The sequence below is a fragment of the Podarcis liolepis genome (genome assembly GCF_965112155.1).
Source record: "Podarcis liolepis genome assembly, chromosome: 6".
In the NCBI taxonomy this organism is placed as follows: domain Eukaryota; kingdom Metazoa; phylum Chordata; class Lepidosauria; order Squamata; family Lacertidae; genus Podarcis; species Podarcis liolepis.
In genome coordinates, this window is record NC_139559.1 from 39916118 (window position 1) to 39931468 (window position 15351).

The window sequence follows — 15351 nt, forward strand, 5'->3', positions numbered from 1 at the left end:
TTTTGGTCCCATTTGTTCTGACATCTACATCCAGAACTGAGCAGAATGCTTAAGGTTATCATAAACCTTTCTGCTTCAGAGAAACTTCAATGACCTACAAATGTATACAATGACCTACAGATGTTTAGAGGAAGGCACTGTCTCAAACAGCTAGGTGCTGGAGATGTAATGCTGGAAGTGCCTTGTTGAGACACATGACTAGGGCACGTGCAGTAATATATTCTAATATAATAATATAATATATTTAGTCTCACATTGTTGACACATCAATTTTATACTGGTAAAACCCTTGATATTTGCAGGTGTTCATGTATTTTAAAACTATATTCCAAAGGGGATTAAAGTCTGGACAACAAAAGTGAACTTTCACATATATGTCAATTCTGCGTGGATACCTATTTTGGTATCTGGCAGGCTTATATTAATTTATATGATTCATTTAAGATTCATGAACTTATGGTCCCTGTATCTGCAATGTGAATTGTTCGTTGTTTACTGCTATTAGTAGTATTAACTGTAGATTGTCTTTCTTTCTTTCTTTCTTTCTTTCTTTCTTTCTTTCTTTCTTTCTTTCTTTCTTTCTTTTCCCCCTTTCTCTTCTTCTACTTTACTTGTTAAATTTACAAGAATTTTACAAGAAAATTTACAAGAAATTTACAAGAAATTTACAAGAAAAAATTTATAAGAAATATTTTTTAATAAATCATTCAAATAAGAGGCAGCTTTTGGAGTATTCCAATCACCACCAGTCTTTCAACAGTATTTATTTTATGTAAGCACTGGTGATTGACCACAGCCTTCCAAAACATTTAAGCAAGCCAACCATGTCACAGACCAGAAAACTGTCACACAAGGCAGTGTGTACAAAGGAAAACAATTATTTGCATCAGCCTTCAGCTATTGCAATATATTTCCAGAGTACATCAAACATAAAAATGCAACTGAACACATAAAATTGCCAGATAAAAAATTATACAATTTGAGATTCAGAGATCACCATAGTGGCCTTTAATGCCAGCTGTTAGAAATTTTGCAGTCTATGAATTTCCAAACTGTGTAGAATAGCTGTTGGGAAAGACTTGGTAAATAACCTTGAGATCTGCCATTCTCACTGAGTCCAGTATCACATCTTGGCCACACCTACTTTGATATGCATAACCCATAAAAGAGGATAGGTATAATTCAACACATTCCGTTAGATCAAAAATAACGATGGAGAGAAAGAAGTGTGGGACAGTAGCCAGGATAAAAACATTGCACAATATTTATCCAAATTACTATTTATATCCATTCAGAGATAATGTGAAAAATTCAATTCACTTTTGTCTTCATATTGGGCAAGACTCCCAGCAAATGTAGAAAACTGCTTTCTCCCCACCCCCATTTAGCCCAGCGTTGTCCACTCTGAGTGGCAGAAGTCTTCCATCACATGTTACATGGTCTTTTAAACTCGATGTAGAACCTGGAATCTTCTGCATGCAAAACAGATGTTCTACCTATGGTCCTTCCACCAATATGGAAAGATTAGTGCACATTTTTTTATTTATGAAGTACTGACTTACTCTCCCCTGCAGCCTCTGGCTCAGTGGTGGCGAACCTATGGTATGTGTGCCAGAGAGGGCACTCAGAGCCCTCTCTGTGGGCACGCGTGCCGTCACCCCAGCAGAGCCGTAGCTTCCGTGCTGGGGGTGGAGGAGGAGTGGCGGGCTCGCACATACTGTCCAAAGCTTGGCGAGCATCGAGGGGCTGAGCAGGCATGGACTTTTGATGCACCAGGGCCTCAAGCCAGTCTGATTTTCCTACTCAGGAGAAAGAAGAGTTTGGATTTGATATCCCGCCTTTCACTCCCTTTAAGGAGTCTCAAAGCGGCTAACATTCTCCTTTCCCTTCCTCCCCCACAACAAACACTCTGTGAGGTGAGTGGGGCTGAGAGACTTCACAGAAGTGTGACTGGCCCAAGGTCACCCAGCAGCTGCATGTGGAGGAGCGGAGACGCGAACCCGGGTCCCCAGATTACGTGTCTATCGCTCTTAACCACTACACCACACTGGCTCTCAAAGCTGTCTTGAGTTCAGCAGGGCTTAACTCCCAGGTTAGTAAGCATATAAAGACAGCAACCTAAGAAGGGGCTGCTGGGTTTACATGTTCACTGGGCTTTCCCACGGAAGCTAACAGAGAAATTCATTCCATGGAGGCTGCGATCAAACAGCAGCCAAAGAAATGGCTAATAATAATAATAATAAATATTCTTATTATTTATACCCTGCCCATCTTGTTGGGTTTATTTATTTATTTATATTTGCATGTGCACATGCAGACTATCATTATTATCTCATATTAAAAATTGGGAGAGGGTGGCTCTTAATACAGCCCTCCAGTGTACACTAGTGTCCAGAATTGTGGAACCTCCTGGGGAAAATTTATTTCAGAGGTTTGATGGCTCATAACACCACTTTGTTTTGGAGTAATACCAGTGCTTTTTTCTGTGGGGACACAGGGGGATGCATACCCTTAAACATTTTGTGAATTTAATGGGAGAAGAAATTAATTGTATTTATTTTTCCCAATTTGAACTGTATTTATTTTTCCCCAGTGGAGATTTTCTTGAGTCAAAATGAGAGTACCCCTAAACATTTTTTTTAGAAAAAAAGCACTGAGTTATACCATAAAATTATATATCAATGAAAAGATAATTTAATGAAGGATTATTTATTAAAACAGCAGTCATAAAGAAGAAACGTGAAACACAGAGAAAAATGAAGATATACAGGTTAAATTGCCATGTTGGCACTTTGCGATAAATAAGTGGGTTTTGGGTTGCAGTTTGGGCACTCAGTCTCTAAAAGGTTTGTCATCACTGCTCTGGCCCATAGTTTATCAAAGCCCTGGGAATGGATCATGGCCAATCATACTTTTAAGAATATGAATAGAATTTAGGTATTGTTTATAACTATCTTATTTTAAAACGTTGGGACAAAAAAATAGAAAATGCTAGTGCAGTTGTATATGAAAAAGAAACACAGTCGTTATAGCAATCAAAATTCCCTATTTGCTGATTAACAGCACATATTTTAAATCTTAAAATATCAAATCTTGAAATCCAGTCTGAATTATTACTAATGCCATTATAACTGCCATTAATAAAGCAAAATATGCGAGAAAGTTTTCCTATAGACCAGTCATGCATGTATATAATATCATACTCCGAGACTAAAGGGCTTGTCCATCATGCAGCAGAGTTTAGGCATGCTTAAGACCAGTGAAATCAATAGGTTTAAGTGACAGAAATTTCACATTGAAGCTACAGTATTTATGGCCCATGGCTGTTTCAGAGTTTTATTGACTATATCAATTAGCATCTTGAATTGTAAGTAAAAATATTAGAACTTGTGAAGTGAGGTGAAGGCAGCAGTCTTAACAGCGCTCCTCTTGCCACTGTGGTCCGCTTTCCTGGTTTATATGAGTGTTCAGACCGAATCCCTTTTCCCCTACCCATGTAATTTTCCACCCCTTTTGTTTCTTCATTACACAATAGTCCACCACTGCAAGTATATAAAACACACAATTCCCTCAAGAGACTTTAAAAAGACCACTTTCAGATGGAATATGATAGAGAAGCAGTTTTAATGACACATTCTGAGAGGCAATCCAGTTACCCCAAGTATAATGCTGTATGTGCTGACATCAAGAAAAAGAATCTGGGAAAGAGAGAACATGTGCAATAAGCAAATCAAATCAAATCCATGCTGAAATATTACTGGAATCAACCACCAATTTTTTTTAAAAAAAATCAGATTCTACAAATGTAAATTACATTCTACAAATGTAAATTTCCTTCCCCACCCACTGCAGAAAAGGTTAGAACACAGACATTTCATGGAAGAATGGAAGAATTGCCTTACTAAATAAAACTCAGCAGTGACCAGCCAGTGGCCTCTGGAAGCTCACAAGCATGACAGCAAGGTGGTGGTCATCCCTTCTTGGTTGTCGCCAGCATCTACTACGCTAGGTGCATCTGCCTCTAGATATTACAGAGGTCCCACCTAGCTATCGCATCTCAAATCTATTGACAGATGTTGACATACTTATGCAAAAACTGTCTGCAAAGCACAATTACAATCTCCCATTCACTTCAGGAGCACTTTGTACTCGCCTGTGGCATTTGTTCCAAACATAACATTTGAAAGGATGCCAGTAGGAGTTTCTCCTAGCCGTCCAAAGTACATATTGACAGCAGAACAGTGCTGTTTTCCCAAAGTCCTGTGATTATAATATTATAATTGTCAGTACATTTAGGATTGCAGCTTCTACTGAGCTACACTGGAGCAGCTTCTAAGCAAACATACGTAGGATTGTACTGCCTGCACTGTGAGTTTGCGAGGGCCTGGAACAGAGTGTGCATTCTGAGGGGAGGGTGCTCGAAAGATGTGGCTGGGAGGGAGACAGACTAAGGAGGACTCACAGATAATCAAGCATGCCAGTGGTTGGGGGGGGGGAGAAGAGGACATGGCTGGAGGGGGATGGGTCAGATGGAGACTTATAGATACATGCGTTGTGTTGCTTGCACTAACCACTTTCCCACCTGTGGTATCATTGGAAGCTGTGCCCAATGGACTGCTGTTGTTGTTACTGAATGCTAGGCTGGTTCATTATAAGACTGTGCTGATCCATTATCTTATTGTGAATAAACAGGCTGATCTAATCTGTATAATTGAGATGGGTGGGGGATGTCCCTAACCTGACATGGCTGTGCCCACCTGGGCATTCTGCGCAGCTTCTGTTCTGACCAGAGGGTTGGGGAGTGGGAGACATTTGCCAAGGTTCATAGAAGTTAACTGTCCTTCACTAGGAAACCTCTCTGCATAGGAGCTGCACTGCATCTGGTGTGGGGTCATTGTCAAGACAGGAGTCGGGAGCAGGTTAGCAATAACTCAAAGAGTGTCTGTGAAGTTCTGGTGAGCACAGCAACTGTTCCCAGCAGGTCTTGCCCCAATGAGGCAGGTGCAAGGACAGAAGGTCCCCTCCTTCCCTCTGTTCTCTAAGACTCCTTCGTCTTCAGGTCCTTCCCAAGCAATCTGAGGCTCCTTCGACTTTTCTTTCTTTGTCCAGGGAGGAGGGGAGCTGGTCACAGCAAGAGGGGGGCACTCACTGGCTTCTTCAGCAGCCACCACCAATCTACCTCTTGGCCTCCCTCCTCTTCAGCTTCCACTCTAATTCTGACTCTGCCACAGCCTCTTCCTGCTCACTAAACCCTGTTACCTCTTCAGCTTTCAGCACCTCCTCCTCCTGGTCTGCTCTCTCTTCTCCCTCTGACCACTCATTGTCATCCCATCACCAGTTCCTTGGTCTGAGCCTTCTTCCCTTGGGGGTTCCCCAGCTGGTACCTCCCACTACTCGTCTGCATTCCATGTCAGTCATGGAGGCCGGCTGGGAATACTCTTGGTGTACCTTTCAGCTCAACAGCCTCGCTTACTGAGCTGGTCTCCAGACTGCCTCCAGTGTGGTTTTGGAAGAACCACCCAGGTCTCTTGTCCTGGGTGACTTCAGCATGTGTGCTGCAAATGCCTCGAGGCCAGCCCAAGATTTCATGGCCTCCATGGCAGCCATGGGACTGTTTCATACCATATGGTTATCTGGCCAATGCACAGAGCAGGTGTACCCTTGATCTAGCCCTTGCTCCCAGTAGAGAGGCGGGTGGTCTGGATAGAGTGGAGTGCCTTACCATGTTGTTGTGGTGAGACCACTTCCAGGTGAAGTTTGGACTTTTGGTGGCAGTCTTACCTTGTAGCAGTGGGGCACCAATTCAGATGGTCCACCCCCAGAGACCAGTGGAACCTCGTAGGTTCCTCGGTGTTGAACAGAGATAGTCTGGTCATGGTGAAAACAGCCCAGAGCAGAACTATGCAGCGCTCAACAATACAGAAAAACATACATATATATATTTAGAAAAGTGCAAAAATTTAAAAGTGTCAGGAATAATATTTGCAGTTGAAATAGGTGATATATTAAACCCATGGGGATTTTAGCTGCATCTCCTTAGCAAACATGAAACGAACAGGATATATTGTTTTACAATTAATCTCTTGTGTTATTTTTGTCTGGTTAATCCTTATTTGCATTGAGATATATATGGGGATTTTACATAGTTGGGGAAAACCTTTACGCTTTTCAGAGATGTGTTTTAAAAATCTGAAATTGATTTGCCTACCAGTTGTGGCAGTTTAACAGGAAAAACAACAATTTAATTGGGTTTTCAGAGATTTAAATAGTGAAAGGTCATTTTCTCCCTTACAATAAGGACATTTACCTAAAATTTAGGAACTAAAGGAACAAAATACCATGATAAATGAGAAAAGCACCTTTTTATGTTTCCATCATACTGTAATTAACACAGCACAATCTTTCCTTTCTCCTTTCCTACGTTTAAATTTACAAGAAGGAAATTATGTAAAAAGATAGAAGGAAGGGGTCTTGGCAATTCTTTTTCTATTTAAAAAAAAAAAACTTTTTATGGGAAGAGGTTGACCTTTTGGTTAATTTGAGTACCATATCCTGCGAAATGAGGAAGGAAGCTGGATGGTATAAATTAGGAGCCAATCAAGGTGATAGGCATTCAGATCTGGCTTTTTGCCTCTTGCAAATTGAGCTGAACCACAAAGGAAATCTGTGAAGGCATGAACTCTCTCAGAGCCTTTACTCTTCTGTCCCTGGTGCTCAACCTCGAGAATGCACAGGGCCATCTCTCCGAAAGCAGCTGTAAGCGTTTTGCAGACATCCTGCCTCACAAGCTCCGGGAGTTGCGGGTCACATTTTATGAGATTAGAGATTATTTTGTGAGTATGATGATCCTTTCTTCCTCTAGCAGCTTCTATTGGATCCAGAGTTTAGGAAGAGTGGAGGGAAAAGGCTTTGCTTCTTTTTGTATAGCAATTGAAAACACTTAACATAGCTTACTGTGCTATTTGTTTTTCCATGTTTTGATTTTTTTAAAAAAAAAATGTTTTCAGTTGACGTGTTTTAAGCAGCTTAAAAAAATATTGTTGTATTGTTTTATTATTTTTCTGTTTGCCATCCTGGACACTTTTGGGAAGAAAGTTGAGATAGACATTTAATAAAATAAATACTTGCTGATAAGTACAAGAGATTCATTGCTTGGGACACAAACCACCAAGAAGTTCTCCTGTGCAAGCCCCAACAAAATGAATGGGATTCAGTGAATTTTTTGATGGATTGTGCCTTTCATTTCAAATGCTGTCTAATGAAATTATGCGAACAGTTGTGCTTGAAACTGACAAGAAAAACTTTTAAGGTTAACTCATTTTCTGATTTTGGGAAGGGGAGAAAGCTTGTTAGGAACCAAAATATTTCTGAGGGGACCTGAGTAACATTTATGTTATTCTATGTTACCATGAATGTCCACATATTTGGAGAAAGTTGATATGCATGTGTGAAGGACAACAAGAACAGATGAAATGTATGAATAGCTGAAACTCTATATCCATTGCCCCATTTTTTTAGACATGCATGAGAGAAGGCTGGTGATTACATTTAAGTGTATATTGCTTTTACTGGTGTATTTCTGAGCTTTTAGATAGCCATACATTTGAAATCTGAGTTTAATCATTCACAAAAGTTTAGGCATATACAAAGGTTAGGCATATACTATCATGTATATATATCCTGTGCAATTAAAAGCTTGCTGTAACAATATTTGTCATAGCTATTATCTACCAGTGGATGCAGTAGAGAGGGAAGACCCTCAGATAAGAAATTGCATCAAATCTGAATGCTCACATGTAAAAGAAACTGGGCGATACTAGATGCTCTAAACTCTTTGCTGATAAGTGGGGTCACACTTATCTGAGTCTTCTTCATTGCATACTCTTACAGCAAGCCAGAGATGATGAGCTAGAGATCATGTTGTTAAAAGAGGATCTACTGGAAGATTTCAAGGTGAGATTTTAATTGTCTTCACGCTATTTGGAAATAAGTCCGTGCTGATCTATGGGGTCATGGAAAGATGTTCCTTGGCAGAAATAAACTATGAGACCAATATTTTAGACATCATGTCAGGCAAGAGGGTCTTTCTTATATCGTAAACCATCCTGTGATCTTCGGATGAAGGGTTGTATAGAAATAACAACAACAACAACAATTCACAATAATGTGAATCTGCCAGTGTATGTGTGTTGAGAGCTAGAAGATGCTGTTTTGAAATGCATGTTATTATATGCATTTGTGTTCTAAGTCTGTACTGTTAAAATCCTTGACTGCACCTCATCTCCCTTAACTCCCACTTTCCATTTCCACATACAGTACTTACTTGTGAGGAACTTGTAGGGGAAATTGCAACAGTGCCAACCCTATAACAGTCAGCATTACTGTATAATATTAGGTTGTTAGAAGCCTGACTAAGAAAAGCAGTATTCAGTGTACCTTTGCCTGAAAAAAACAGTTCTGAACAAAATATCCCATGAAGTCATTCCCTTTCAAAAGTGTTGAGGTTGCATGGGGCTTTGTTCAGTGAATGCATAGTGTGATCTAATGAATAGACAATAGAAGCAAGAAATATCTACTAGGTAGAGTTCCGCATAACTCAGGGGAGTTATTCTCTCACTTATAGCAGCACTTCTTCTTTTGATCTTAAAGAGCAGGGGAGTTCAGGTCTCTTGTCAACTGGGACTAATCAAGCAATCAGGAGCTAACTGAGGCTTTCTCTGTGTTGTTTTATTTTTAGGGATAATAGGAGTTTTAATGATGTTATAGTTAATTTACATGTATCAAAAAAATTTTTATTGCCATGCACTATGATGGAGCAATGGAAAGACGTTATAGAAAATTTACTGAAATAAATAAGTTGGCAGCCTATGGAGTCACAATTTTTATTTGTATTATTATTTTATTATTTTTTGCATCAGTTTCCAAGTATGTCATGTGCGTGTTTGAGGAGGGTTTATCTTGGCTTATCAAGTAGCACAAGGAAACTCTGAAGTAAGAAAACATTGTTTACAGCGACAGAATTGTCATATGTGTACATCGTAATCCATGGAACAAAAGTCATAATGAGCCATCTTATTTCTGAAATGCCTTATTCATGTGCTCTTACCATTATTATTGTCTCCTCTTCCTTTAGGGGTACTTGGGCTGTCAGTCAGTGGCAGAAATGATACAGTTTTATCTGGAAGTTGTTTTGCCCAACGTAACCACTGGCAGCGCCATTCAGCGAACTGTAGACTTTCTTGGAGAGAGGCTGCTGGATCTGAGACAGACAATCAAGCGCTGTGTAAGTCGGCCCGTTTCCTTTCCTAGGCCACCTGCCATGCTCCCAATCAAACTGCAGTTTCCTGCCTCTGTGGAACTGTTCAAGAGGAGTGAAATATGGCATCCAATGGTGCTTAGACCCTAGAAACAAACAGCATGTTCATTATGCAAAATTAGTGCTCTACAAAATGGGACTACATTCTAAAGTGCAATATATTATTTTGAAAGATAAGAGAATAGTTTCCACTTCTATTTGTAAAAAGTGTTGTGGGGACAGAAAATATAAGCCAGAACATGGGTCTCCAGTTGTTTTTTGGATTACAGTTCCCATAATCCCTGAGCACTGGTCCTGCTAGCTAGGGAAGGCTGGAGACTCAAGTTTGGGAACCCCTGTCTTAGAGATTTCAAAAATGTAGGCATTGCCAAGGTGCCTTCACCATTTCTTCAGGTGTCAGAGTCAGTGTTATGTATATTCTGGGCTACAAAAAAGATAAAAATGTCTCCTCCCAGGTAATCACAATTTTGTCCCAAGAAAAGCATAATCCATAATATGTATAAATTATGCATCGTAAGCATACAATGTGCATAACTTTGCTTATTTTGCCAAATTAATTTTGTTACTGTTATTTAAGCAAATGCAAAAAGTTATTCACGGCACGGCAGATACTAGAAATCCAGCACAGCCTGTCCTCTAGATTTAAAGTTTCACTATGCATGACTTACACCATTTCAAACAGATCTTCACAACCTTCAGGTCTAGAACCTAAATTAAATTCAAGATTCTTTCTGTACTCAATTCTGCACCCAGTCACAATTTCTGCACACAACTGTAGGATGCACGTGGTCTTTGACATAGCTGTATTCATTAAGCACAGTGTTGTAGTTCCTTCAGGAATGAGGTTACCTTCTCTATAATGGTGACCTCATAAGCAGATTAATAAAGCACACAGAGAGAGGATTATTATGTATGGGACTGCACAAACTGACCATTTTATCATACAGCCTATGGTTAAATATATAAGTTAAGTGCTGATGTCTTCTTTCATAAACCTTACGTAAAATTCTTACCTAATAGCTGCTGCTTCTACAAAGGCACAACTACAGATGACAGAGCTATTCAGTACCACATCCTAACATTACTTTGCTGTGGTGTCCTCACTGTGTCATCTGGTCACAGTATGACTCAGAAAACAAGCACGCAAGGCCACAAGGAAACCCTCTGTGCTTAGCAGAGTTGCAAGAGGAAACTCTCCTCTCAAAGCTCTTTTCTAGGACTGAGGGGTATTCATGAACTTACTCATCAGAGTTGGGCTGGACCTTTGCCAAGTATAGAGCTGTAGGGAAAGGCATTTGCACTGAAACAAAGCAGAAGTTACCCTCTTCCCTCTCTGATTTTGCGTTCCGTGGTGCTTGGCTTTGGATTGTGGTGCACATCCCCACCAGGCCAAAGATGTATCCAGCTTGTTCCGTGTTGCCTGGATGAGCATCACCAGTGGAACACATCTGTATCCCTTGCGTAGACAGCAGCTGATTGCATGGGTGGCTCTTCATTGCACTGATGGCTCTTCCTTGCTGAATCAGGCCAGTGCGCAGTAGAGCTCTTAGGATTTTCAAGGATAACCAGAAGAAAGCCACTGAATTCACCATTCTTCTGCTTCCTCTTTTCAGCATAGGTTCTTCATCTGTGAAAAGGAGAGTAAAACAATAAGGAACATCAAAGAAACCTATGAAAAGGTAGGTTCCTATATCCCATGGCTAAACACCCTTGTTTAGAGGCTTTGCACAGTACATCAAGGAGCCAAAACAATTAGTGTGTGTGAGTCATGCATCCTCTTCTGGATTACTACATACACTGTAGATTGGATCTTTTCAAATAACTCTGTGGCTTGCCTGTTTAAAAACATTTAAAACCTGAGAAGACTAGCACTGTCAAGTGGAAGTTAAGCAGAGGGAGCAAACTCACTTCACAGTGCAGGGAATGCAACTTTGTACTTGCACCCAGGCTTTTAGGTGTTCTTCTGGGCATGCAATGTACACCCTTGGGCAGGCTACAATAAACACACACATAAACCAGTTGTAGGTGGTACTTAATGTTTTATTTTCCAACTCAATCAGCGAAGCTGAAAATGCTATATTCTACTGTCTGGAGTGAGCATTCAGTTTCAAAACAACTTTCTTTCATTTTCTGTATCATCCAAGTAATGTCCAAGTGATGCCTATGCTGTGTACTGTTACAAATGAGGACTTGCTTCCTATTGCGTTAAGAATGCTGTTAAAAAGTGTCCTGAAGTCCAATTTGTAGTTTCAAAGCAGCTTCCTTCTGTGACCTACCGGTATATCCTGCACTGATCCAGTAATGTCTGTAAAGAGGAATTGTGTAGGTTGCTTGATTGAGATAGATTCTTCTTACACTAGCAATTTGTGTTCATTGTCCCAAATGATGCACTCAGAAACCTTTAAATAACAGTGATTTTTCATCTATTACTCCATTTGTCCAAGTGGCATGTTTACTTAGTCTTTTGTTTCACTGGAGACCCTCTTTTAAAAACGATTATTCTCCTTTGTTCCCTTCTTCAAGCCAGAATGGAATAAAGACAGGGAAATGAAGGCTAGGCTTCACACAATGGTGCCGAGCTGTGTTGTCGCAGGGAGGGGCTGGCAGTCTTGCTCTGTCAGCCCATCGCCTTCCCAGTCCTGTTCCCCATGCTTGCCTCTCCTTCTTGGAAAGCATCACTTCAGTCCTGGTCAACAGCGTTCAAAATTCTGTCACATGCCAAATCTCCAGAGTAGAATAAAGATGATGGGAATATGCATGCATATTTATCTTGCAATAACTATTATTCCTTCAGTTTGTAATTAATTATCCCTCCTCTTCCTTTCCAGCTGCAAGGCAAAGGCATCTATAAAGCAATGGGAGAGTTTGACATTTTCATTAACTACATTGAAGAATACCTGGCAATGAAGATGAAAAAATGAAACTGTTTTTTCCACTCAGGACAACTAACTTCTGTAACTGTAACTGGAATATATTTTGCAAAGGTGTTACAAGAAATCAGTATTACACAATACTATATATTTTTAACTTAAACTTATTTATTAACACAGATACCTCAGCTTTTGTCAGTGTTATACATTTTTATAAAGGAAAAGCTATAACGTAATTTATTGACCTGTTTTTGCTTCTCCTTCTCCTTTTTACATAGCGTGTTTTTGTCCTTTTAGTTTTCTCTTAGCTTAGGAATGCTCCAAATTGTAGCATTCAAGGAAATGCTTTTTAGGAAGTGAGAAATTGTGAGAAGTAGATTCTAAATCTTTATTATGTTTGAGTCAGCATTTTGGATTTAAATGTGAGCACCATGATCTAAAGACTTCAAACAGGTTGTTAATTTCAGGAAGGGGACTGTCTGCTGTACAATATTAAGTACATCTGAGCATGTCAGTTTCCATTTCAGGTCAGATGTTAACAACTGATAGTTTGAAAGTACAGCCACCAGGCTGCTAGCTGAAACCCGTCATTGGGAACACAACCCACCAGGGCTTAAAGACCCCCACCAGCTCTTGGTCCACATCCAAGCACAATTCAAAGTGTTGGTGCTTACCTTTAATGCAAGGATAGCTAACCTGTAGCTTTCCAGATGTTTTAGACCTACAGCATGCACAGTAGTCAGAGACAATGGGATTTGGAAGCATTCGGAAGGGTACAGGTTGGCAGCCCCTATTTGCCCATGCACTGGGACCTAAATTTGGAGTATCTCTTCAAGGTGCCCCAACATTTGAGGCAAGATGGGTAGCAACTGTAAAGAAAGGTTTCTTGGTTGAGGGCTCCCAAGTTACAGAGTTCTCATCTCAGGGAGGCTAATTCATTGCCTATACTGGTTTTTTTATACTTCCAGAGATTGGGTGATTTTTTAAAATTATTATCTCAGGGTTTTTCATCGCTGATATATTTTTCCCCCTGCTGAATTGCTTTTAATGCTGCCTTTGTTTTGTTTTTAATAATTCATTGTTTTTATTGGACTTTTCACAGTATTTTGATGGCAATGCCCTTTAGAATGTGATCTTTTTTTTAAGGGTGCGGAAGTTTTTAGGGTGTGGAAGTTTGGAAATAAATAAATAGGTCAAACAAAGAAAACATGCACTGAAATATTTTAAAATTTAATATCATTGTTGTTTGCTCGTGCAAAAATAATACCTGTCTCTGCGACATGACTTCTGGTACATTTTATTGCCTGTGCTAGCAATGCATCAAATCACAATATGCTTGTGCATTTCTGCGGATCTGGGTTACAGTTGCCTTGACAAATGTGAGACTGTTACTGCCATTGATTTTGCATTTGTTTTTTTTAAACAGGAAGTAAATGTTTTTCTTCTGCATCAGAATGATTTTCAACCTCAAAGCAGATGATTAAGCATGTTTGCTTTTTGTTATGTAAGCTTATAAGGAAATGTGAAAGCTTTTGTTTACGTCCAACACACTCTGATGTCATTAGGCACCCCATGATGAACAATAAAAATAAAGTAAAACAAAAAACAAAAAATCTCAGCTCCTGACACTTATTCATTCTTAACTTGCTGTTATATGGAAAGGTTAGGAAGAATGAAACTTGGAATAAGAATATGAAAAGGTTGATTTTCCAATCTCATCTTCTGAGTCATTGTTCCTTCTGCTGGGGTTTGCTGGGATGTGAATCACTCAACTGGGCTCTCTGGCTTCTTCCCCTTCTTTTTGCATTGCTATGTTAGCTAAGCCGTCTCCTCCTTGCTGGCTACTCCATCCCACTCAGCACCTTGAGGGTCCTCAGGTTTTTCCAGCTGTAATGTTGCTAACATCACCATGGCTTCCTGCAGTGTTGCAACTGCCACTTACGCGAGAGTTCGGTTCTGGTGGTCCACAGAGAAAGGTGGTGCTGACCTTTAAAGCCCTAAACGGCTTCAGCCCTGTATATCTGAAGGAGTGCCTCCACCCCTATAGTCACTGAGGTCCAACGCCAAGGGCCTTCTGGCGATTCCCTCACTGCGAGAGGTGAGGTTACAGGGAACCAGGCAGAGGGCCTTTTCAGTAGTCGTGCCCACCCTGCTGCACACCTTCCCAGCAGGTGTCAAACAGCTAAACAGCTATGTAATTTTAAAAAGACATCTGAAGGCAGCCCTGTTCAGAGATTTTAGTGTTTGCTGTTGTGTTGTATTTTTACTATTTTTTTTTGTTGGGAGCCACCCAGAGTGGCTGTGGCAACCCAGTCAGATGTGGTTTTTTCCACAAAATTGGTGGCAGCGGAAGAATAAAATAGTGGTGTACAGGTCAATAGTCCGTGAAACGACCGGGGGCTCTGTACAAATGCCACAATGGGGTTTTCAGGAAACAGGTAACCAGGAAAGCTGTGCAATGCAGACAACTGAAGAGATGGTTTGCAGAATGAAAAGACACACACTAATAAACCTTGGCAACCTTAAAAGTATGGGAAGCACCAAAAACACAGGCAACATATGTAAACAGTATTAGCAAGAAGAGAAGTCTGAATCACAAGAGTTTATTGTACAAGGGAATCTCTATGTAAATAGTGGTTTATCTTTAAAATAAAGCTCTCCACCCAAACTTCCCTAAGTTTGAAAATAAACTACAATGCAGTGAAAGTCATATTCTGTTCTTATGCATGAGGAACAATACCATCAAAAATAACCCAGAAGAAAGGAAGTATAAAGGTGAGGTATAGGTAACTTACATTATTACTGATAGCGCCTGTTGTGTGTCTGTTTTGGCTATTATTCTGAAACAAAGTTTAAAAAACAATACATAAAAAGAGCATGTTTCTGGCACCTCTTTATCAGCATACAGAAATAGTGCACAAAGGAAACATTTTAAAATGCATTGCTAACAGTTATACATGTGACTCACAGCACCTACATCAAACTAGAAACAGAGTACCAAGTTTTAACTTCCTTGCCTTGCCTTATCATTTGCTTAAATCTGAAACTTGCTCACATAAGGTTTTCTGTTGCATGTTGTTTTTTATCATCACATTTTCACATAATTTAGATTTAGTTACAGTGGTACCTCGGGTTACATACACTTCAGGTTACATACGCTTCAGG

At 40.0% G+C, this 15351-nt stretch overlaps 1 protein-coding gene across 1 annotated transcript; it reads left to right on the forward strand.

Annotated features, from left to right (window-relative positions):
* Window positions 1-672: 672 nt before the first annotated feature.
* Window positions 673-13799, forward strand: IL10 (interleukin 10). The gene is made up of 7 exons (XM_083509102.1): window positions 673-1818; window positions 2061-4368; window positions 4850-6833; window positions 7891-7953; window positions 9134-9283; window positions 10930-10995; window positions 12145-13799. The coding sequence occupies exons 3-7, from the start codon at window positions 6675-6677 to the stop codon at window positions 12235-12237; spliced, it is 531 nt and encodes a 176-aa protein (XP_083365228.1). The 5' UTR covers window positions 673-1818; window positions 2061-4368; window positions 4850-6674; the 3' UTR covers window positions 12238-13799.
* Window positions 13800-15351: the final 1552 nt, after the last annotated feature.